We start from the raw sequence: 23,930 nt of genomic DNA on the forward strand, positions 1-23,930 counted from the left end.
ACAGGGTGAGGATCAAGGGATGAAAAGTGAGGAATGAAGGGATGAGGATTGAGGGATGAAGGCTGGGTTTTTGCGTAGCAGGCGCGCGCGATGATGGATGTGTTGGGTTGAAGGCAGGAATGCAGGAGGGATCCTGAGAGTGAGTCTGAGTGGGGGAGTTGTCTCTTCGTGAGCTCGGCTTCGGGTAGAGCCCCTACTGGTTCCTGTTTGCAGAAAGGAGCTGAGAAAAAGATGTAAGAGGCGAGAAGGGATTGGGTGGGTGGGATGTGAGAAATGTGTCCAAGAGAAAGAGAATGCATCCGCTGTGCTTAAACACTTCTGGGCAGAAATGGGATGTGTTTGAGGCGTGGTCTTAATGTGACACTTTCTAATGTCACAATGGAGGGACAACTACGCAGGTTGATTTTAGCGCTGCTCATCGTGGACTATATTGCTGTCATTGTTCATTTTAGTCAAAGCATACAGTTTGAAAACGAGGCGCGGCTCCAACTAGAAAACAATGTTTTGATGCATTGGATGTGCTGAATGTGCATATTAAGGCAGTACAGGAGGAGGTGCACATTAATAATCCTCCAGGACTGTAACATGCTCATGTTTAACCCAAACAATGTGTCATGTGACTGCAGTTGCTTCACATCCAGGTCGGAACACCTTCTCACCACAAACCAACCGCACCAGAGTTCCTTTGGAACCAACCCGGCTTCACTCCAAAGTCGTCAAAATCCAGTGCTTGGGCAGTGACTTGAGGCAGCATGATACTTGGCCAGTCACTGTTACTGTTCACGGTGCTCACATGTCAGTGGGAAACATGTCAAAAGGTGGCAAAAGTCCAAGTAGGGTAAGTGGGAGGGGTGGATGGGTCCAACAAAACTTTCACCCGGGGGAGCAGCGTTTGTGTCCCGTAAGACTGTAAAGCCAAACCCTGTTCTTGTTTCTAAACCCAGCCACACGTGTGGTGTTGAAGGAAAAAAACATCAGTTGGCGGTGTTATTTTGGAAGAGACTGTATGCAAACTGTACATTTCCTGTGAAAACAGAAGTGTATTTTGAAAACAGACAATGCATGTAACGGTTGTTTTGGTGTGCGCCTGAGTGCGATTGCTGTGTTCACACCTGCCCAAACGAACCAAACCGAACCTGAGTTAGTTTGAACCGAACCAAACAGAGCAGGTGTGAAAGCACCCTTAAAATAAATGGTTCTTTATAGAGCCTTTTAAAGATTCAATCAATATCCCAAAGCTTTTCTTGCCTTGTTTGGTCTCATGTTTATTATAATTCTGCAGGATTATTATGATATGAAGTTAATTTAACAATTACTGCTAATTTAAATAAAATAACCTGTAATATTTAAATCGTCAGTAAGGTGCAGTCAGACCTTTGTCACCACAAACCTGCTGCAGATTAAAGAAAAGAGAGCTGGTTTCAGACTGACTGTGCTGCTCAGTGTAAAGCAGCTGCAGCAGTTTAAAACCTCAGTCTGGTTTCTTTGGATCTTCTGTCTTTGGCTCTAAACTTTCTTCCACCTTAAATCAGCACGTTGTTTCTGTCTCGCGCGCTCCCGGCGCTCTGCTGGTAGCAGCGGGGGCGCGCGCAGCTGCGGGTAAAGAGTCTTCTCCTGTGAGGGGAGAGACAGTCTGAGAGAGAGTCTGAGAGAGAGTCTGAGAGAGAGTCTGAGAGACGTGGACCGTCCGGGAGCACAGAGAGGTGAGTGCGCCTTCACACGCTTTTTTGCGCTTTTACGCGCAGATTTCCTCCATGATGTCACCGCAGCTGTTTGATCTCCGCGCGACAATATGAGGACATTAATTTATTTTAGTGCTGTGAGATGTCGGAGCTGCAGCTGTGACCGAAATGAAGCAGAAATAAATATTTGATGAACCTGCAGAGAGTTCTGAGTTCCTCATGTTATCAGTTAGTATTTTGTCATAACGAAACAAAACCTTCTGAGCCGCCGTGCTTCATGATATGAAGACAGTTTTATGATTCTGTTAACTCGAGTTCAACATGTTGTGTTAACAAACTGAAGATTTGGGTCTGATCAGTTTTTCCAGCTCAGCTCTGTGTCTGTGCCAACAGACGGTTTATGTAAGAGTCCTGGTTTCAGCAGCAGCAGCAGCAGCAGGTCTCACTGAGCTGCGGTCATGTTGTGTCTGAAACATTTCAGAGCTGTATTAGTGTAACATTATTACAGCTTAGGTCACTATATATTTATATTGCATATTATTACATATTACATATTTATATTGATCTTTAGGAGGAGCTCGGTCACGCTGTCATGTGCAGAACACATGGAGTTAATAAAGCTGCAGGTGAAGTTCAGGGTTTGTTTGCAGCTGCAGGTTATTTCAGGTTGTAAAGACTTTGGTGCCAAGAACATTTCTACAGATCTCTGGAATTATTTCAAAAGTTTGACCTTGAATCAAAAAAAAAAAGCATCCAGATGTGATATGAGAGGGTTGACGAGCAGCCAATGAGAAACATTCCTGAGAGACAAGTTCCTGCAGGACTCCTGCGTCTGCAGCTTGTCTTCAGTCTCCTGCAGGACTCTGCAGGTCTCTGCAGGTCTCCATCAGACTGCTGCTCAAACATTAAACCTCTCACAGATAAAACAAAGCTACAGTTCATAATTCATTACACAGTTTCATGTGTCTGCCTGTTTGCTGCAGGCAGCTCACACTGCAGAGTATCTCCAGGAAGTTACGATATGTAACTGTAATATTTCACAATAAAGAACAGTATTAGATTTAGATTTAGCAAATTTATAATTTAGATGTTAAAATTTAGTAAATAAAATAATTTGATAGAAGCACTCAGTTAAATCACAATAATATCTGGAGTTTAATTGAGATTACAGTGAAGTACTGTAATACACTGGGAGCATGCTGCTACATCACAGTAATATGCAGCAGAACTACACTGAGATCACAGATTACAGTAACTTACTGTGAACGTGATGCAACTAGTAGCCAGTAATTTTTAGATATTTTACAGATAGTCACCAGAATAAATGTTGGCGTTCTGCAAACTCCAGATAAGTCATATTTGTACGTAGATAAAAACTTTACATTTCAACAACACTGTGGTTAACGTGTCGTACGATATATCAGTCCTGCACGAGTCCATTTTTGATAATCAGCACCTGCCCATACTCGTAAAGCTCAGCACCAGAACAGACCCGTTACCTGTCATTATGTCCAAGTCAAAGCCACACCTGTGATCAAACCTCCCCAGGCTCCAGTCCCTCACATGAAGCTGGGTCTCCGTTCTTGAATTGGACGTCTCTTTGACTGGATGGTGAAAACATTCAGTCACTGCCAGGTTAGGAAACATGTTAGCATGCTCCTTCCACCACCATCAAACCTCCAAAGGATCCCAACTCCATGTAGGCTGCCACCTCATCCTCAGGCTGCAAAGTTTCATGGCTGGAGTCCTCCACGTTGGTGACCAATGTGACCACGGGGTCAAAGGTTACACTGGTGTCACTGACTTTCAAAATAAAAGCAGCTGCAGCTTGATAATAGTGATTTAGATGTTACAATATTACACATATACTGCACAGCTTTTTACTGCATTTTATTCTGAAAAATAAATCAAAATAACTGAGCGCGGGTCGCAGTGATGACTGAGAGGATCGCTGCTGTGTGAGTCTGTTAGTCTGGAAAATCCTGCTGAGCTTATCTTTAAAATGTCTTTAAAGGACCTGCGATCATTGGAGAAACTGATGTGAGTGATGGAATGAATCATCTGGATTTCCCATCATGCATGCTGTGTGTGTGTGTGTGTGTGTGTGTGTGTGGTCTGAGGTTGAGAAGCAGGTCCAGATGTGTTCAGAAGAACAAAAGAAGACTGTGTGTGTGTGTTTAAAGTGTGTTTCTGTAAAGCAGCGTCTGTTTCACCACAGCGATGATGATGATGATGATGATGATGATGTGATCTTTTGTCTGCAGACAGAGGCATTGTCAGTGTTTGTGCTCAGAGCTCAGATGACAGTCCTCTCTGTACAAACTGTATTTAGCGGTGAAATTTCAGCTGGTTGTAAAACTGTAATTATACAAAACACTGCTGTGAAATGATGAAGCTCACCTTCGTCATCGTCTTTGTTTGAATATGGAAAAGTTCCACAACTAGAGAATGACCTTTCTCTCAACGCTGAACTGTTCTGGATCATCCAAGTCCTTTTCTTCTTCTGTGACTCGTGTCTCTGTCATGTCTGTTGGATTAGGTTTCATTTGTCTTCACCACTCAAAGAGAAATTAGGATGCAGCAGAAACATTATATTGTAATATGATATGTTACCACCAGAGCTGGGGATTGAACCTTCTTTAATATCAACCAGGTCTCACTCTGAAGTCGTCAAAATCTGGCACTTGGGCAGTGACTTACAGCATCAGACACTGACGATAAAGCTTTCCTTTAATGACGGTTTGATACGTGGCTGCTCACCGATACAGTTCAACAGTACCCGGCTGCGTCAGAGGAAAACACCTTGATCAGTCTGTCCTCCTTTTTTTGGGGTTGCTCTGCAGTGTTATCAGTTGCTCAATGCTGGAACTTTCTCTGCAGGATTCTCCTTCATTGGGACACAGGTTCAGTCCAGTAATTTTGGTGTAGGACGTCGCAGCTGAGTGTGCAGGCAGCAGAACAGGTAAACTCACAACGTAGGGCTGACTGGCAGTCTCTGCACAAGGCCACATGGAACAGAAACCAGGAAGGTGGAAGCAGAGCTCTTGGTCAAGACCAGAAGGCTGAGTGGTTTACTGGGGAGCAGACAAAGCAGGAGAGTCAGAGATAGGCAACATCAGCAGCCCGCGAACACGTGCTTGAAAGTCTTGTATGGGAATGACAAAGAACAATCTGGCAACGAGAGTCTGTGACGCTGGAGTCTTTATAGTGGTGGGGAGTAATGAGGCACAGGTGAGTGGAGCTGGCTTGATAAGGTGGGTTTGGTAGACCGGCAGGAGCAGGAGATGAGAGGACAGGTGATAGGCTGGCAGGTAGGTGTGGTAGAGCGGCGGGGTGAGTGGAAATTTACTGGTTGAGCTGAATGAATGGCAGGTACACCCTCTGTGTGAAATGACCTGTGATTGGACACAATCTCCCGAACAATAGGATGAGCAGACATTTGCATGTCTTCATGAATGTGTATTTAAATAGTATTTTCTTCTGTCTTTATGTTTCTTACCAAATCAAATTCCTGATTAATAAACTGGATTCTGTTTCTGGTTCTGATGCTTTTGTTTCCAGGATGAAGCGAACAACCTTCCTGCTGGTGTTTGGAGTCGTCCTGAGCTGCTGTCAGGCTCAGGTATCACCTCTCTGGTGTTCTTTTATTTGTTTCTAATCATCAACTAGTCTATATAACATAAATACATAATCGTCCCTCTGGCACGATGAAGCATCTTCTGTTGCTATGGTAACATGTCTTTATTGGTGTGTCCCAGTCGGAGACGGGAGGCGAGGAGACGGACGCACAGGAGGAACATGTGGAGCTCTTCACCACCCCGACTACTAAGATGGGCGCCGCCACCTCAGACTTCGGCTATAACCTGTTCCGTGCCCTGGCGAGCCGCGAGGCAGCCACCAACGTGTTCCTGGCCCCCATCAGTGTGTCCGCGGTCCTGACGCAGCTCTCGCTGGGTGATTACACAAACACACAATTAACCAAATACAAACTAGTGTTCTGGCTTTGATGGCTGTGTGTGTACGGGCCTGTAGAGAGTCATTTCAGTTTTGTTTTGTTTAGGCTTTTGTCATTACACAATTTGTTCTAAAAACAGTCTGCCCAGCTGCCACCAGCATCGTTAGGCAATGATATTTGAATTTAGGTTTTGAAGTCGGGTGTCAGCACGTAGGTGGTTTTCTATGTTGTGTCTTCTGTCCCTGCAGGAGCATCTGAGCAAGCTCAGAGGCAGCTGTTCCGGGCTCTGAGGTATCACACCCTGCAGGACCCTCAGCTCCACAGCACCCTGAAAGACATGCTGGCTTCAGTCAGGACGACCGGGAAAGGCCTGAGTACTGCTGCACGCATCTACCTGGCACGACGTGAGTTTGTGTTGTGGATTGTGGGTGACTGGATCAGGGATCCATATGGAATTATGCTCCAGCTACAACAAAAACTTTTTATATGTACAGCGTTATCTACAGTTTATGAAGAAGTTTTGATGCAAATGGAAAAGTTCAGCTTTTGTCGGGGAGTAAAAATGGGATCCACTGCTTTAAAACCCAACTTGTCATTGAGCCAGAACCTTAAGTATTTATAACAGGATGCTCTTTCAGTTAGTGTCCCATTAAGGCGAGTAATATTCACCTCAGCTGTCCACAAAACAGCATGCATTTGGTTTTATCTGAATCTAACAGTAATTTAGATCAAGATGCAAGTTATTAAGTGCCTGGGCAACAGAGGGCGCTGTTGCATATAAAATGGCATCGTCTGGATACAGATGAATTGTGCTGTTTCAAACTTTAACACTAAAATCATTAATAAAATTGTAAATAGAAGTGGTCCCAGAATAGAACCCTGTGGCACACCTGTATTAACACTCATGGCTTTCACTTTGTATCGTAGAGTCGAATCAATGAACTGTGTTTCCTGACAGTGGTTTTCCGGAGTGTTTTTTGAGCACTTGTAGTAATATCCTTTATACAGTCATGTTGGTTTTAATGCAGAGCAGTCTGAGGTGTCAAAGGTCACAGACATTCAGCCTTGACCCTTACATGCAGAGATTTCTGCAGATTCTCTTAATCTTTTGATAATATTATGGATTATGGATGATGAAATCCAAAAATTCCTCGTAGTTGTGTGTTATAAACATTGTTTTAAACTGTTTGTCCACGCAGTTTTCCATTAAGTATTGAACCTCACACCGTCCTTGCTTGTGAAAGACTGAGCCTTTAGATGATGCCCCCTTTCATATCCAATAATAATAATGCGAATCACCTGTTACCAATGGACCTGTTTACCAGTCTTCTTTCTAGTCACTAGAATCTTTATAAACCCTGTATTTTCCCTCAGCTTTTGAACCGACATCTCTTCTTTATCATAATGTTAATCTGTCTGAACTCTGTTTTCAGGACTTCGGCTGAAGCTGGAGTTCTTTGACCTCGTGGAGCAGCAGTATGGAGTTCGCCCCAAAGCGCTGCAGGGGGGAACCAAAGATCTGAAAGACATCAACGACTGGGTGTCCCAAGAGACGGGCGGGAAGGTACAGCGTCTCCTCACCAAGTCCCTCCCCCGAAACTCTGGCGTGAACACCGTGAGTGCCGCCTACTTTAAAGGTATGTGGAAACTCTGCTGTGGATCTGAAAGGAAAGCCGGTGAGCTGCTTCAGCTGTTCAGCATCCAGAGCTCAGTTTTCTGTGTGTAATCAGGGAAGTGGGTGACTCGCTTTGGTCAGACTGGAGCCATGGAGAACTTCGAAGTGGAGGGCAGGGCACCGGTCCGCGTTCCCATGATGCAACAGGATAACTACCCCATTAAGATGGGCGTCGACTCAGATTTGAGCTGCACAGTGAGTGTTTTCTACTCTGTTTTCTAATCTGTCTCGACTGTCTGACATCTCCTCTGAATGTTTCCTCTCCCTCCAGATCGCTCAGATCCAGATGCAGGACGACATCAGCATGTTTGTCTTCCTCCCCAATGAGGTGACGACCAACATGACGCTGCTGGAGGAGAGTCTGACCGCTGAGTTCGTCCAGGACCTCTCCTTGACGCTCCATCCTGCCCAAGTGTCCCTCACTCTGCCCTCCCTGAGACTCAGCTACTCCACAGACCTGCTGCCACTGCTCAGCGATGTTGGTGAGTCCACGTGTGCACGGGTGTTTTTGAAACATAGTTTTGTGTCTTTTGTCCACACACAAACTGTGTTTTAGGTCACTGGACTTACTGTTAAACTCCGTCCAGGGTGAGAACGTTCAGAAACTTTTCAGTGTTGTTTCCTCGACACATCATCCTCCTCTTTTTCCTCCATTTTTATTCCTCTTTCTCCTCTTCATCTCCTCCCTTTCCTGCAGGTCTCTCTGAATGGCTAGCTGACACGAACTTGGAGAAAATCTCGACCCAGCCGGCCAAGCTCAGCAGTGTCAATCATAAGGTTGTCATGGAGACGGCACCCGAGGGGAACCAGTACGCCAGCACCGCCTCAACGGCTCATCTGACCTACCGAGTGGACCGACCCTTTATGTACCTGATCCGAGACGAAGCGTCGGGGGCACTGCTGTTCATCGGCAGAGTGGTCAACCCCAAAGACCTGACGATATAACACACACATGCACGCACACACACACATGCACGCACACACACGCACGCACACACACACGCGCACACGCTATGAGGGGTCAAACGTTTCACCCAACCACACTACAACGCGTCACTTGCGCCTACTTAGGACACATCAGATCTAATCAAACCGCGTGAGCGCACACCTACATTTACATAGGGTTACTATGGAGACATGAGTGTTACACACACGCCTGCTACATGACGCGCAGGCGTTGTGCGCTCCACTCACACGACGCGCTCACACGTCTTATCAGTACGCGTGCACAGTGCATTTCAAACGCTACACATACACTACACCTGTGTGTCTACGCACGCACGTCCGATTAGCAGAGTTAGCATAGCGATGCTATGTGTCACACGTCTGTTGTTGCTTCAACAGCTGACACTTTTGACGCCTGTGATTACATGATGTGTCTACGCACACACGTCTAATAACCACATGTCTAGGCGTGTGCAGGCATTGCACGCGCATTGCATGTGTAACAAGTACACGGTGATGGTTGCACACGCAATTTACACGTATCAAGTATGCAGTGAATGCAGTGTGTGTGTGTTCGCTGATATGTTTGACCCCTCATACACACGCGCACACACACACACACACACACACACACACACACACACACACACACACACACACACTCTTAGCAGGTCCTAGGAGGGATTCCAGGTGTTGGCTTCTTGTTTCTGGTGGCAGATATTTTTGAGGATATTGGATTGGATTTTACTTTCAGGCTAAAACATGTGATCACATCGCCCTGATACTCAAACACACTCTGAGCTCACCAAAGGATTGTTTTTTTTTCTAAGGAATCAAATATTGTCATTTGTGGTACAAGAAATAAACGACAATGAAACAAAACGTGTTGTTGTGTCTGTTCCTGCTCTCCAGAGGATGAACATTTCATTTTAACTTCCTCTGAACAAACTTTAAAGATTTCAATTCTGTCCCAGTTTCTCCTGGAGAAACCTTCACGTCGGAGATTCTGTGGGACACGAGTTGCGTTCAGTGCCAAAATTTTTGCACAATCCCCAAAGATTGTGTAACATATAATCACTGTTGGGCTGAAACCTCATATGTCCCAAACTAATACTGTTCAGGAACTGATTTTATTTATTTATTTATTATTATTATTTTTTAAATAATTGACCACTGTGCCGTCAAAGATGGTGTTGTGTCTTCATGTACGGTTTAATACCTACATATGTAAAGGCACCACTGATGACCACTGTATAAAGAGAACTCTGTAGCTGTTGCTGTGTCTCGTGTGTGACAAAGAATGAATGAGGAGAGACTCAAGAAACATCCCGAGCTAAACGACCCTCAGTCCCGTCATTATAAAGACAATGGCCAAAAAGACACTTCCAGGTGAGTCACAGCTCTGGAGAGAAGTCAACTTTAATTAGTGGCTGTCCACATATGAATTTAAGCTAACGCAGAGGTGGAGGAAGTACAGATCTTTCAGTCACAATAACTCTGTGTGGTCGTCTGTTGATGAGCTGCAGCACGACGCATCCAGTGTGTGCTGGGGGCGCCTAAAACTATGACGGATAAAAATGACAACAATGTGACTAAAACTGAGAAACACTTTCGTCTCAAGACTGAGACTAAATCTAAAATAGCTGTCAAAATTAATACTGATATTTAGGAATAATTGGCGAATCCCAGAATTCCATGGGCACTAAGAAAATAGGAACATCGCTTCTTGCATGTTTGGGGTTAAAATTGTTTGTTTGGTGACTCAGTGAAGTATGTTGACTTTTGGTTTTACGGAGGACATGAGTGTCCTCCGTAAAACAGTCCTGTGTTTGTTTGACCTCCCTCTGCTGACTCTGTTGTTTTTCTCCTGACAACCCAGTCTCACTCCAAAACCCTCAAAATCTGGCGCTTGGGCAGTGACTTGCGGCGTCAGACACAGACGAATAAAGCCGTCCTTTAATATCAGCATGATGTGAAAATAAAGCGGTGAAAGTCTGAGAGGAGTGGGCGGGTCCAACAACCACTGACCTTCACCAGAGACAGCCCCATTAGCATCCCTTTAGATTATAAAGCCAAATTATGTTCTTTGTAACTAAAGGAAATTAAAAAAAAATCAATTTGCGATGTTGTACCAACATAGTGCTTTTATTTTGAAAGAGACTGTATGCAAACTGTACATTTCCTGTGAAAACAGAAGTGTATTTTGAAAACAGACAATGCATGTAACAGGCTGAAGTTGACACGGCGTCCCAGAACGTCAACAACCAACACACCCAGGGTACCTTGGACGTCATATGTGGACGTGGAAAGTCCATGACCAAACGTGGACATGTGACGAGGTCACAGTGAGGATGTGGCCCAGTCCACACGTATTATTCTATGCGATTTGGCTGTTTGGCCACACACAACCGCACCTTTGGGCCCCTGAAACCGCGTTTCTTTGAATCCGGAGTCCAGGGTGAAGTTTTTGGAAGACTCCGGTGCCAGCAGTTGTGTGTAGATAGGATAAGCTCAGTATTTTATTACCTGTCTCCACTGTTTGACGTCAGAGCGACGGTAAATAGCTAGTGAAATGGCAGACCAAACAAACATGCTGGTGCTAACTCTCTTTGGATGGCATATCCAGCTGCTCGACCTAACGACCAACAAAGGAGGCTGCTCCTGTTGCTAGCTACCCCAACTACACTACCATGTAAGCAGCGACAGGCCTGCCAATGGAGGTCCGACTCGGCCGGATCCAGAACCTCCGTTGGCAGGCCTGTCGCTGCTTACATGGTAGTGTAGTTGGTCATTCAGGCGCCTCTGCTGTTGAATTAGGTCACGCTATTTTTGTGGATCGGGTTGTTTTTATTTTCCACACTTCCCTATAGCGGTATTGACTCTGACTTCTGATTGGTTAAAATGGCCTCTCCGTTAGAAGTTACATCACCACCTACTGCTTTGGCATGTGTATTACATCACTTGGTAGCGGGTTTTGCGGTTTTGTGTGGATATCATATTTTTTTATCACACCACTCGTGTGGATGAATTTTTTTTGGAAACCGGAGCCCGAAAAACTTCTGTTTCAGATGAACACGGGTCCGTGTGGACTTGACCTGTGTTGCTCTTGACTTCCTCCTTTTCTCCCCTCATAATCACCATGGCCACTCGAGTTTGCCGCCCAACAATAAAGATAAATACGAGCTGTAATAAGCTGCTGGTGATGATCTGGGGTTGTGCTCTGTGGTTTCACACACTGAAGGTTTTAATGCAGACACAGAGTCGACTCGTCTGTTCAGCCTCTGATTGTTTCTCCACATGTGAAACTGATCACGTGACTCCTCTGACCCACATCCCTTTCTGCAGGAGGAGGTTTCTGGAACGATGTTTGCTTTGCAACTTGATGCTAAAGCCAAATTATTTTCCACAGTTCTTTCACAGAGTATGAACACGTTATTGTTCCACACAGAACGAGACAAACGTCATGAATGAATCCTGAAGACAAAACTTTATAAAACATTCAAAGAATGTGCAGAATAAGACTTAACATCAGGAAATGATCAGTAAACAAGACTGAGAATCTAAAGGGCTGTGGTTTTCATGTATGTCAAACTGTGTGTGTGTGTGTGTGTGTGTGTGTGTGTGTGTGTGTGTGTGTGTGTGTTCAGTTCACACATGGTCTTGATTTTCCACAGTCAAGAGATTCCTGAGGTTTCTGAGCAGCAGCCCAGAAGAAAGTGAGCTGAGAGGAAAAACGGAGACAAAGAAGAAGAAGAGCTGGAATCTCAGCGAGGAAACCGACTCTGGAAATTTTTTAATCCAACAGAAACATGAACGTTTATCCCGTCTGTGTCCTCTGTCATGATGTTACTCTGCAGTGGAAGAAGTATTCAGATCCTGCATTAAAGTAAAAGTACAGAAAGTGTTTCAGCACTCACTCTGTGAAGTGTTGGGCACTTTTCAGGGCGTTCACTTTATTGTATCAACTCCTCATAATTTTTGTTTGTAAAAAAAATCTGAATTTGAAACAATCCAACTGAGTTCAACAGAACTTTATTTATCCCAAATGAATTTCTTGAGCCAGGTGATGCTTCATATTACTGTAACACCAAGCACAGTAACCACATTTTAATGATTCACAACCAGAACAACCAGTGGATCCCGGGTCAGGGTCACTCACTGGGCCCATGTTTAGAACAATTAAGTGTTAAATATCTGTCAAAATATGCAAATATACAAGATAGAAGTGTTTTCAAGGAGCAAAAGCAAAAGGCAGTGCCTCACAGAGCAACGACAGGAGTGAGATCAGTCACTAAAGATGAACTAAAATGGTGGGAACATCAGACTGCACCTGATAATTAATGTTATAATGAATATGACGTCACAGTGAGACTGAAAATGATGCTGCACTACACTGACAAGTGAACGTGATACTGAAGAATAATGTTACACATGATGTTGTGAAACGTAACGGGACTAAAGTTATAAAATAAATGTAGTGCAGTGAAAAGTACGGTGCTTTCCTCACTGGAGTCAAAGTAAACAGCAACATGACCAGAAAATACTCAAAGTTCAAGTATCGTAAGTTTGTACTGAAGCACAGCTCTGAAGCACGTCAGGCACAGAGTGTCACAGACATTAGATCACCTTAAAAAACATGTTTTAAATGTTGCTGAGTTTTATGAGTGTTCGCCAGCAGAGGGAGACAAACACTCAGTAAAAACGACAGAAGGAAACTGTCGGTGAGAATCTGTCTTTAGCTTCAAAGAAAAAAGATCAATGCTCTAATGTGCTTTTTTTATATTTAAATGACAAGCCATAAAAACTTCAGTTGAACTGGGAGGGGATATTCAATGTCCCGTTGCCATGGAGACAGGTGTATGATGTCATTTATAAAGCTGTTATTGATCTCAAGTCACAATATTTTCAATTAAAAATCTGCCAACCACAAAAAACGACAGGATGGAAACTGTGGTTTCCGTCAATCTAACACTGAAGATTATTTTATTTAACATTGAATTAACCAGAAAAACATCTTGAGATTAAAAATCTCTTTTTCAAGAGTGTCCTGGCCGAGACAGGCAGCAACATCAGCTGCAGACAACACAGAACAGAAATACAGATTAAAAATGTAAAGCTCTGAAACAAGCAATATGAAACACAACATAAGGTCAATACAAAAAAAGCCAATAAGTATGTAAATATATTTTAGAATGAATCATTAAAAACCAGAAACAGCAGCTACACGTGATCACAAAGAGTGACATGTAGATGACTGTGTAAAACAACTCCTGCAGCAGAGCTTTGAAACATTTGAGAGGAACCAATGAGAGCAACTCAGACCCTGTGTAGACGTCAAAGGTTTATCTAAAAACCGCAAAGTCTGTCCTTTGCATTTTAGAAAACTTCTGCGTTTATATGACGACGTTATTGAAACGATCTCTGTTCACACTGAGCCGCAAAATCGAGTACAGTAAAGCTGCAGTACCGGAGGCTGCAGTTTCAGGACCGTTTAAATTGCAACCTGAAGTTTATTTTTAGTTTTTTGCTATACCCAAATACTACTTTCTTATTAAATAGTTATAATCAGTGTTGGGCAGTAATGCGTAATTTGATTGATGAAGCCCAGGTAACTATACATCACCATTGCCGGTCCTCGCTGCTCCTCTCACCCACACTTGAGCATCCGTCCAGGGGCGACCGCGTAGTCATGCTGTCGTGATGGTCGATGGTCATTCTCGCACATGCCTAGTGACTGTAACCGTAATGAGCATGTGCGAAAAGTCTCAGTTTTCAGAGGAACTGCATATTGCAAGTTTACATGACAACGGAGACGCTGCTGTTTCCAAAAAATTACACTCTGGAACCCGTTTTCAAAATGTTGTGTTTTCAGGCACCCAAAACACTGCTGTCGTGTAAACGATCGGCCAAAACACAACTAAAGTTTACTGTTTTCAGTTGAAATCGTTGTCGTATAAACAGGACCTCAAAGTCCTCCTGCAGGAGATCCCACAGATAGGAGCTGCAGACAGAAACGCTTGTTTGCCAGACTCCGTACATTTCCCTCGGTTCAGACAATACAAACAGGTTCTGTGAACGCAGAGCAGACGTTTTTAATTCAAGATAAGTTGCATGTATTTTGGTTCTGTCCTCATGTGGCAACTTTTTGGACGATGATCAAAAGATGGCAACAAGTTTGATTTTTCAACCATGTGTCTTCAAACAAAAACGCTTGCTGTTGTCCTGGCACTTTATAGACTGTTATATGATCAGGAGAAATATTAATTTGTTAATCAAAATGAAAAGAGCGACTGATTTTATTCTGTTTTCTTTGCTTTGTAAAAGATTTCTTTCTGTTAGACGGCGTTATTGCTTCGAGGCAGGAGAAATTAAATGACTATTTGTTTGAATACAATAAAAAAGAAAGAGCAGATTCTGCAGTCACACAATGAAGATGTCTCAGTCCAACCCCAGCTGCTCCTTCACAATAAATGTACAAACATACAACAGTGTTTTTGTCTTTAAATCACAGAGCAGCTGACGCGTGGGATGGAGAAGAACTTTAAGGACGTGTTTTTGCAGAGTAACGAGTCAGTGAGTAAAATGTACGGATTATTTTAAAATAATAAACAGTACGGTTCCTGCTCTCTGTTTCTACGTATAAGATAAACTTTATTTATTTTTTCTTAACAAAGAGCTTTATGGAGAGAACACCAGATGAAAACTGACAACAGTAATGAAATAAAACAACAGTGGATGGTAAAAAAAATCAAAAATAGAGGGATGATAAAACCCTGGAAGACTGAGAGCAGGGGGACCAGTTTATTCTGCACGACTGTCTGACTCTAAGAACAGGAACAACGTAGGAGGTAATATCATCGACAAAGAAAATATTTTGTAAGTAGATGATAATGTCTTGAACGGAGAAGATAAGATCTCGTAGGTAGGAGATAAGCTCTTAAACAAAGGAGATAATATCGTCTACGAAGGAGATAATACCTTGTATGTAAGAGAAAATATCTCGTACACGGGACAATATCTTGTATGAAGGAGATGAACTTGCAGTTTTCTGTCACTCAGCCTGTCAGAGCTTCTGAATTAAACCCTCTAAACATGCATTAAATAAATGAGACGATCAGTCAGCAGCTGTTGGTGAAGTTTACTCGTACAAGCAGCATGTTTAATTTCTCGCTCTTTAACTCGTCAGTTCTTGAAATCGCTGAGCTCCGTGTTGTTCCACAGTCCAGCTGACAGTCCGACAGTCACACGGAGGAAACTGCAGCTTCAGTTTCAGTAAAACAGGTCATGACCAGAAGTCGTCCACACACTCATCATGTGTGTGACAAAAATACACAAAGACACCAGAACAGCCGAAGATCAACACTCACTTCCTCCTCTTTCTAACTGTTCAGCAGATTGACCCTGTGTATGATGAAACAGACTCAAACACTGTTTCCTGTCTGAGGAACACTTCTCCCTTATTTATAACGTCAGCTGCGTCTCAGTTCAGGCGCTGCAGCCTCTGAAGGACGCCAAACCGAACGCTCTCCATAATAGGACGGTCTGGTCTGCAGACAATTTCCTGGTTGCATCATCAGTTTTTCTCTCCCCCACCCATTGGTGTTCCTGTTACCTAGCAACCAGCTGCGCTTGACGAAAGAAGGAATAAGCTAGTAGTTAGCCGTAAATCATGGATCCAAAGATTGTTATAATTTGTATGTATGTTTATACGTTTAATCACCAGAGACACTGATATATTTCAGGCTGATGGAGCGTTTGCAAGTAAACTTATTAAAGTTAGATTTTTGAAGCTGAGAACTTTTAGCTAACGTAATGTTTAAAACAGTTAACCATTCGCTTGTTAAAAACTGTCAGTTAACGTGATATACAATAGTCAAAGGCAATGCATCATGGGATAGAGTTCCTTATTCAACTATGGATTGATCACCCTCCTTAAATCAAACCATCTCTACGGGGTCTAAGACTTTCCACATTCTCATTCATTCGTTCACATGTTAATAAATATTCTTTTACCATAAAAACGTGTCTCTCCTGATTGAAGTAAAGGTGTGTGTGTGTGTGTGTGTGTGTGTGTGTTGCAGCTGTAGATGTTGTTGAACTGACAGACGACTGGGTCCGTCCACATGTTTGAACCTGCAGCAGAGAACAAACTCTTGCTTCATGTTTCAACAGACGTCGACCTGAAGCTGCTGCACGGACTCGTCTGAACATCAGGAATGTTTTTAAAAACACTGTGAGTGAAGTCAGCAGATCGTCCTGCACCTACAGAGTGTTTACATATTTGTTTCACCTGGAAAACCGATCGACCAGTGAGTCACCTTACTGCTGGTTCACGTCACAGCTGCAGAAACAAAGAACAAGGCGACTTCATGAGAAAACGCTGCGCAGAAATGTTCCTGATATCTGTGTGTCACTCTTTTAGCCACTTGTTTTATCTTTGCCTGTGAGTGTTTGCAGTTTCACCAGTTTATCCTCTAACGTTCACTGACATGAACAACGTCCTGAAAACAAACAGTTAGCAGAGCTCAGAATCTGGAAGCAGCTGATTTAAATGGATGCTTAAATGTAAAAAGACAGGAGTGTGTTTAACGCTGTGTGTCAGATGAATCTGAGCTCGTGTTTTATTTGATAGATTTGTCCCCTTTGAACAGATTTTCAGTCACCTGAGAGGTGCCAACCAATCACAATAATTTATTTATAACAGCTGAAATTCATGTGGCACAGCTGCACATTCAGCAGAAGGTGTTTGCATTTGACGTTTCTACAAACCTGGACTACGTTACATTTCTACTTTTCATATCATATCAATGTTTCTAAAGTGTTTCTACTACATGAGCTGACTTTGTCATCAGGAGGTGTTGACGCATGAGGTGGCCAAGTGGGTCAACAACTCACATGTGACCTCAACGACTACACAGAGTTTAAAGGCTGTGACTCTGCACCAGTCTGTTAGATCTGAAGAAGCCTCTGAGATGAGAGATGAAACATCTTCAAGAAACTCAAGCAAGTCCAGTTGCCTACGATACAGCACTTATCATCACCATGACCTGGACGACTGAGAATCTTCACTGATTTGTGTTTAAATGTAAAAAATATGATGCGCTGAACAGTGAGAATTAGAATCACAAAGCTGCAGGACATGAAATAAACTAAAAAAACTTCATCTGTGTGTTCAGATTTAGGAAAAGTCACTCAGACTCATCTCGGTATTTTCAGGCTGAATGGTAATACACGATAGCCTATATGTCCCGTTATTTTCTACTAAGCAGGCGACATGTTCAGTTGCAGGCTGATCCCCCGTTATTGTTGCTGTATGTGGTTTTCCACAGCAGAGCAGGTTAAAGAAGTTTACCTGCTGGAGGTAAGCTGTTTGTCTGCAGCTCTTCATCAACATCTCACTGTGGCTGTTCCTGATTTCACTCTTCCTCTCTGCTGTATCATTAGACTTGCCTCTATTGAAGAAAAGCCACAAATAAAGTTTTGCTAATTCCGTGATAAACATATTCTAATTCCTGTAGAATCTTAAAAAGAAAAGTTCCCAGTAATTTTGTTTTGTAAAAACTTTTATTGTGAAGCAGCAAAATAAGAAAATGTTGAGTTTTCGAGCAGCAGCTTCACACAGCTTCTAATCCAGCTGATAGTGAACATGAAACAGTAAAATAAAGCAGATATGTAAAGTACAAACAGGACGCAGGAGAAAAACTGAACTCCAAACCTCAGAGATTCAGTTAGAAGCTACAGACGTACTGAGAGCTGAACACACAGAGACTTTTAAAGGCTCCTGTCTCTCTGGTCTGCTGCAGACAGAGGGAGGAGAGTCTAACAGCACACACGAGGGGGGAGAAACAGGGGTTGGCTGCTGTTGGCAAGATGCCACCGCTACCCGCTTGAGTGCCGGCGGCCCTACTCCAGAGAAGGAGTAGGTGCACAGCTCGGCGTGGCACCAGGCGTCTACACTGATAACAGAAACATAAATCTGCGCAGCATGGCTTGACTGGATGTGGCCAGAAGTTACAGAGTTAAAGGCCCACAGTGTCGTACGTGTGCTGCTGCGGTAACTTCATTCATCTCACAGACTGATGTAGCTTAGCTCGTGCAGCATATAGACCGATGTCTCACTGTAGACTAATGAACAGACAGATTAAACAGAAGAGCAGCTCTGTGTCTCTGAGTGTTGATGGAGAAACTGTGAGTGAGTGAGTGATTGAGTGAGTGAGTAGGCCCGTTTCCACCGCAGGAACTTCGGGGTAATTTTACGGGGCCGGGGCCATTGGTGCGTGTCTCCAGCGCAGGAACCACCCCTGAAGGACAGAGTTCCAGAACTTTTACAGGGGCTAAACAAGTCCCTGCCTCGGGGTAGGTACTCAGAACGGCCCCGAAAGACTCCTGGCTGGGGCTTGGGGATTACTTGGTGCTGATTGGATATACTCAAGGAGGGATGTGACGTCAACAGAAAGCAACAAAATAGCCGGCATTTTTAAAACTCAGCAGACGAGGGTTAGCTCGTTCATATAGCTTCCACCGCCATGTAAAAAAAACTCACTAAATAGCCTGTGAAAAAAATATTTTTTCCAGCGGATATCTTAGTTACAACATGATTGAGCTAGCAAAGCAGTTTTGTGTTGCTATGTGTGGTATTTATTCAGTTTTGGGAAATCACAATGTCTAGAAAGCATCAGCTGACAGGGACAGCTAACACTAGCAGCAAAGCTAACATCAGGACGTCATCTGTTAAAAGCCTCCCGTTGTCAGATACGACATGAAACTACTCCAGTTAGCTCCATCATGTTGTAACTAAGACATCCGCTGGAAAAAATATTTTTTTCACAGGCCATTTAGTGAGTTATTACAGACACCGCTATCGGCTAACGGCGTCCCTACGTCGCCCCGGCCAAAATGGTCGCGCAACGATTACGTCACATCCAGAGGCAGCCCGTAACTTTACAGGAACCAGGTAGTGGTGCCTTGTACCAGGAACTTCTTCAGTGTCTATTCACTCTGAATTTTGTCTGGATTCTGGTTCCGGTCTAGGGAGCGGATGCGGTATTCACCAAATTCACCAAACTAAAAGTGTTCACCATAGTAAAACTTTAAATTCTGGCGCACCATCGATTTGGGGTGATGAGGGGTGTAAGAAAATCGATTAACGTAATGGCTTGGGGCTTTTCTTGTAAATTATATTCTTTAAATTAAAAGTTTCACCGCATTTTTATTAGCTTGGTGCTTTTATTTTTACGGAAAGGCACATCCATCGAATTCCGGATCCTGTCTCACTCGCCCTGGTTCCGTTTCCTTACCAAAACGGCCACTAACGGCCCCAGACTACCTCAGTGGAGACACGGCGGTTGAGAGGGCCGAACGAGAGGACGTTCCTGTAGTAGTTCCTGCCCCCCAAATAGTACCAGGAACTTCTTCAGTGGAAACGGGCCTAGTGAGTGAGGGGGCAGAGCTGTGTGACAGGACAGATGAACACTTGTATAGTTATGTGGCCAACTTGATCCTATATGGATATAAAGAGTCTTTTCATAATTCATATGCTGCTTGAAAATACATCAATATATTGTACAAAATCAATTTATTGCGCAGCCCTACTTTGATTCATAAACAATAACCTCACTTTGTGTATAAATTATATTTTTGCCTCAGCAGAAAACTGCAAAGCACAATTTTATTTGCAGATGATACCGTCATTTATACTGAAGCACTGTTTGTGGAACAAGTTGTGTTGGATCCTCAGTGTGCATTTGACTGAGTGCAGACTGGTTTTAATAGGTCTTAATGTATACTTTTCAAAAGGCTGAGGAAGTTTGATGATGATGATGATGATAATGATGATGATGATGCCAACAGTATCTGTTTACTGAATGAGGCCAAAATCAGACGTGTCACAGATCACAAATACCTGAGCTTCTGCTTTCATTTGAGAATAAACTGAGAATCAGAAAGTCCAGCGAATAAAGCTCACAGAAAAATATTATTTTATCATTTTATCAGACCAGTTTGTGAACTTGATCAATAAAACTTTGTCTAAGTCCACATTTTAAAGAAACTCTTCTCTCTGTCACACACACACACACACACACACAGTTCACACTTTATAATAAGAATTAGATTTTTAATAAGAAACACTCAGAGACCCCAAATAACAAAAGACAGTTTTTAATTTCGTCTTCTTTTTTGTTTTTGTTTTTTTTTTTGTTTTTTTTTTGGAAACAACAGTCTTTCAGATCCTCAGAATTGAGTCATTCCTCTTCATTGGCTCTTTACAAAAATAATATCATCACATTTTATAATGTATATTATAAACATTTACAAAACAAGGCACAAAATCATTTAAAGAAATTAATTCTAAGAAAATGTCCTTTAATTGAAGTAAAAACAGAACGATATGATTGAAGAGGTTCAGACTGTCGTGGTTGATGTGAGCGTTAGAGATGAAGTTCAGCGAAGGTGAAACTCATTTTGTCTGAAGATGGATTTCTGTAAGTTTTGTTAAAAAGTCCATCAGAAAAAAATATAAAAAGAACACATCAAATAACATTTGATAAAAAAAGAAATCTATTACAATATATCTTGTTATGAATTTTCTTTGGTTATAAAAATATATATATATACGGTTTTGATTTTCATAGTAAAAGTCCTGTTTTAATACAAAATGACAAAAATTAGACAAAAACACGACTGCTAAGTATTTTTTTTGTAAAATATGTCCGACATGGCTCTAAAGAATACCTGACGACACTGTCTGTGGCTCAGTGTGATTTAACCTAGATATAATGGGTGCTGTGTCACCTTGTCAGTGCACGCTATTTTAATCCAAGCACAACCGACTCCAATCAAACAACCATCATCATGGTGTGACACCTGCAAGTCATTGAGGTGGGAATCGTTCCATTTTTAGCTTTCATCCACATTCAACTCATCCTCACTGTGACCTCGTCACATGTCCAGGTCCAAGGTACCCTGGGTGTGTTGGTTGTTGACGTTCTGGGACGCCGTGTCAACTTCAGCCTGTTACATGCATTGTCTGTTTTCAAAATACACTTCTGTTTTCACAGGAAATGTACAGTTTGATACAGTCTCTTTCAAAATAAAAGCACTACGTCAGTACAACACCACCAACTGATGTTTTTTTTTCCTTCAACAACACACACACACGTGGCTGGGTTTAGGACAAAAGAACAGGGTTTGGCATTACAGTCTCACAGGAAGTGAACACCGGCCTCCTGGGTGAAAGTTGGTGATCGCTGGACGCCTCACACTCGCCCTACTCAGACTTCCGCCACCTTAATTTTCGTTGTTGTCCAGCCGTGTTTCCTGTCTGACGCCAGAAGTCACTGACCAAGTGGCGGTTTTTCAGCGTGAGACCAGGTTGCCACATTAACTTTGAGCTAAATGCTAACCTGGCAATGTCAAGGTTAATATTTGGGTGTTTACTACCATGTTCACCATCGCTGTGTTAGAGTGCTAATATTAGCTAATTAGCAGTAAATACAGAATGAGGCTGAAGTGAATATAATTAATTCTGTAGTATTATGGTCATAAACCACAGTGCTGCACTTGGACGTGCCTGGCATCGTTGGGATCAGTTAAGTTATTACAATTCATCCCGTCTGGAAAATTCTACCTGCAGGTGGCGCTAGGAAAAAGTCAAGGGATCACCAAAGTCAGTGGGAGTCATCCTTCTGTTTTTACCAAATATTGCTCCAATCCACCGAGCAGATGCTGAGATATTTTACTGGATAGTATGTACTGGTAGTACTGGACAATTATAAGTTTTGGCCAGATGATGGCGCTAAAGAAAGAGTCAAAGGGTCACCAGAGTCAGTAGGATTCATCCGCTTGGAAACATGAAAGTCTGAAAAAACTTTCATCACAATCCATCCAACAGTTGCTGATATATTTCATCGCTGTCTCTTGAGTTTTCTCATTCACTTCAACACAGTCACAGTTGGCTTTGAGCAGCATCTAGAGGCCATTAGAGGAACTGCAGCTTATTAAACACCAGCCCCATTTTATACGTTGAGGTGACTGTTTGAGCGTCGTATAAAAAACAGTGTATAGATCATATGTCAGAATATATGAATCAGCTTATGTACAAACACACCAGTGGTCCAACTGGAGTGTGAGCCGAGCGTAAAGACAAACCAGTCACCAGAGGAAATGCTGCCACTGTTTGTTTCTGCAAACCATGGATACGTTACTTCTTATAATGTAGTGGAAACACTGAAACTTAACCAACACTGTGTGGTTAGGGTTAGGCACTAAAACAGCTTAGTTATGGTTTGAAAAAAGATTATGTTTTGGCTTAAAATACAGTTTTCAATCTCTGCTGGAAATACAGCGATGTCTCAGGAAAACATAACTACTTTAAGTGTGACCATCCCTGTTTCTGTTAAAACAACCGTTTCTCATGGCACTGTCTTCGCTGGAAACACAGTGATGTCATGGTGAAAAAAGCCCCTTTTTGTGGCACTATCCCAGCAGGAAATGCAGCAATGTCTCAGAAGAAAATAACTAATTTTTGTGCCTCCATTTCGCTGGAAAGGCAGTGGTGTCACGGTAGAAGAAATGCTTTCTTTGGCACTATCCTGACTGGAATGCAGCAATATCTTGGTAAAAACACAACTACTTTTCATGGCACTATCCCCGCTGGAAACACAGTGACGTCTCGGTAAAAAACAACCACTTTTCGTGGCACTATCAAGGCGGGAAAAACAGCAAAGGGTCACTGAAAACACTGTTTGGGATGTTGTCGTCTGTCACTGTGGTCTGCAGCTTAGCAGCCGCTTCTCCTAAGTGTTAAACCATCCACCATCCCCTGATGAAGTCAGCTCATACACTAACTCACTTTAGAAATGCTTATATGATACATATGAAACGTACCAATGTAATATATCTGTGGTTTGCAGAAACATACAATACCAACATTTTCTTCTGGTGACTGGGCTAAAAAAATCAAATTTGAGAAAGTGTCTCAGCCTCGTTATGCAGACTGACTGGTCGCAGCTTTGTCAGCGCAGCAGCTTCCTGTTCCTTTACGACCACTTTGTCCTCGTCCAGCGTCTCTGCGTCTCTCTCTCCCTGCGTCCTCTCCTTGTGTTTCATCAGGTCTTGATGCTCATCAGTTCTTTTTCTTTACACAAAGTGTTCTCAGGTGTTTTCTGGTCGTTCACCATCTCGTAGCCTCGTTTACTTTTCTGCTGAGGCTCCTGGCGTCCGGCCCTCCTACGCAGGACCATGACGGTCAGCAGGAAGCAGAGCAGCGCCCCGCACACAAAGACCACCTGCAGGCCCAGAAACCTGCAAACACAAACACACAGGTGGTCACGGACAGCGTTGTTTTGGTGTCCAGGCTGACAGCTGAAGAAAAGTCAGGACTTTCAGAATCACACAGGAAATTTATTACGTCACACTCAGGAACAGTTTTTGTCATTATAATTTACAGACGGACCCGAACGTTTGAGACAAAGATTGAAACTTTTGTTTTTGTGCTGAATATTTTTTTCTTCCTGATCATTTGTACAAATCCTCATAAAATGTGTCCAAATGCTGCTCAACAAATGTTACCCTAATCAGCCTGATGGGGGCGCTATACGTAAAAGGTTAACTTTACAAAGTCATGACTCCTACGCTGTAAGATTGAGTTTTGACTCATCCTCCTGAACCGTAG

At 42.9% G+C, this 23,930-nt stretch overlaps 2 protein-coding genes and 1 long non-coding RNA gene across 5 annotated transcripts in view; 1 reads left to right on the forward strand and 2 right to left on the reverse strand.

The window, feature by feature from the left end:
- The first annotated feature begins 1,565 nt into the window (after window positions 1-1,565).
- serpinf1 (serpin peptidase inhibitor, clade F (alpha-2 antiplasmin, pigment epithelium derived factor), member 1) lies at window positions 1,566-9,139 on the forward strand. Of its 2 annotated transcripts, none has more exons than XM_033633665.2 (8): window positions 1,566-1,703; window positions 5,244-5,304; window positions 5,441-5,636; window positions 5,886-6,041; window positions 7,071-7,274; window positions 7,368-7,507; window positions 7,584-7,794; window positions 8,010-9,139. In XM_033633665.2, exons 2-8 carry the CDS (start codon window positions 5,245-5,247, stop codon window positions 8,255-8,257), a joined length of 1,215 nt encoding a protein of 404 aa, XP_033489556.1. In that variant the 5' UTR covers window positions 1,566-1,703; window position 5,244; the 3' UTR covers window positions 8,258-9,139. The 2 variants fall into 2 exon arrangements, with proteins under 2 accessions (XP_033489556.1, XP_078028791.1); XM_078172665.1 differs by having other exon boundaries at window positions 1,628-1,702; window positions 5,227-5,304.
- An 11,261-nt stretch (window positions 9,140-20,400) lies between these two features.
- LOC144464766 (uncharacterized) overlaps window positions 20,401-23,930 on the reverse strand; it is a 130,961-nt gene continuing 127,431 nt past the window's right edge. The window contains exon 2 of the long non-coding RNA XR_013492373.1: window positions 20,401-21,192. This is a non-coding gene — a long non-coding RNA (uncharacterized LOC144464766). The remainder of the gene's footprint in view (window positions 21,193-23,930) is intronic.
- slco2b1 (solute carrier organic anion transporter family, member 2B1) overlaps window positions 20,401-23,930 on the reverse strand; it is a 44,466-nt gene continuing 40,936 nt past the window's right edge. For both annotated transcript variants that reach the window (XM_033645775.2, XM_078172666.1), the window contains exon 15: window positions 20,401-23,560. In XM_033645775.2, the coding sequence (XP_033501666.1) occupies window positions 23,365-23,560 (196 nt within the window). In that variant the 3' untranslated portion in view covers window positions 20,401-23,364. The remainder of the gene's footprint in view (window positions 23,561-23,930) is intronic.

This window comes from Epinephelus lanceolatus, chromosome 11 (genome assembly GCF_041903045.1).
Source record: "Epinephelus lanceolatus isolate andai-2023 chromosome 11, ASM4190304v1, whole genome shotgun sequence".
Classification (NCBI taxonomy): domain Eukaryota; kingdom Metazoa; phylum Chordata; class Actinopteri; order Perciformes; family Serranidae; genus Epinephelus; species Epinephelus lanceolatus.

Bases quoted from the DNA above. Each gene is read 5' to 3' on its own strand.
- serpinf1 (XM_033633665.2), top strand. From the start codon at position 5,245: ATGAAGCGAACAACCTTCCTGCTGGTGTTTGGAGTCGTCCTGAGCTGC. The intron at 5,305-5,440 runs GTATCACCTCTC...GGTGTGTCCCAG, and splicing joins TGAGCTGCTGTCAGGCTCAG to TCGGAGACGGGAGGCGAGGA. The intron at 5,637-5,885 runs GTGATTACACAA...CTGTCCCTGCAG, and splicing joins CCTGACGCAGCTCTCGCTGG to GAGCATCTGAGCAAGCTCAG.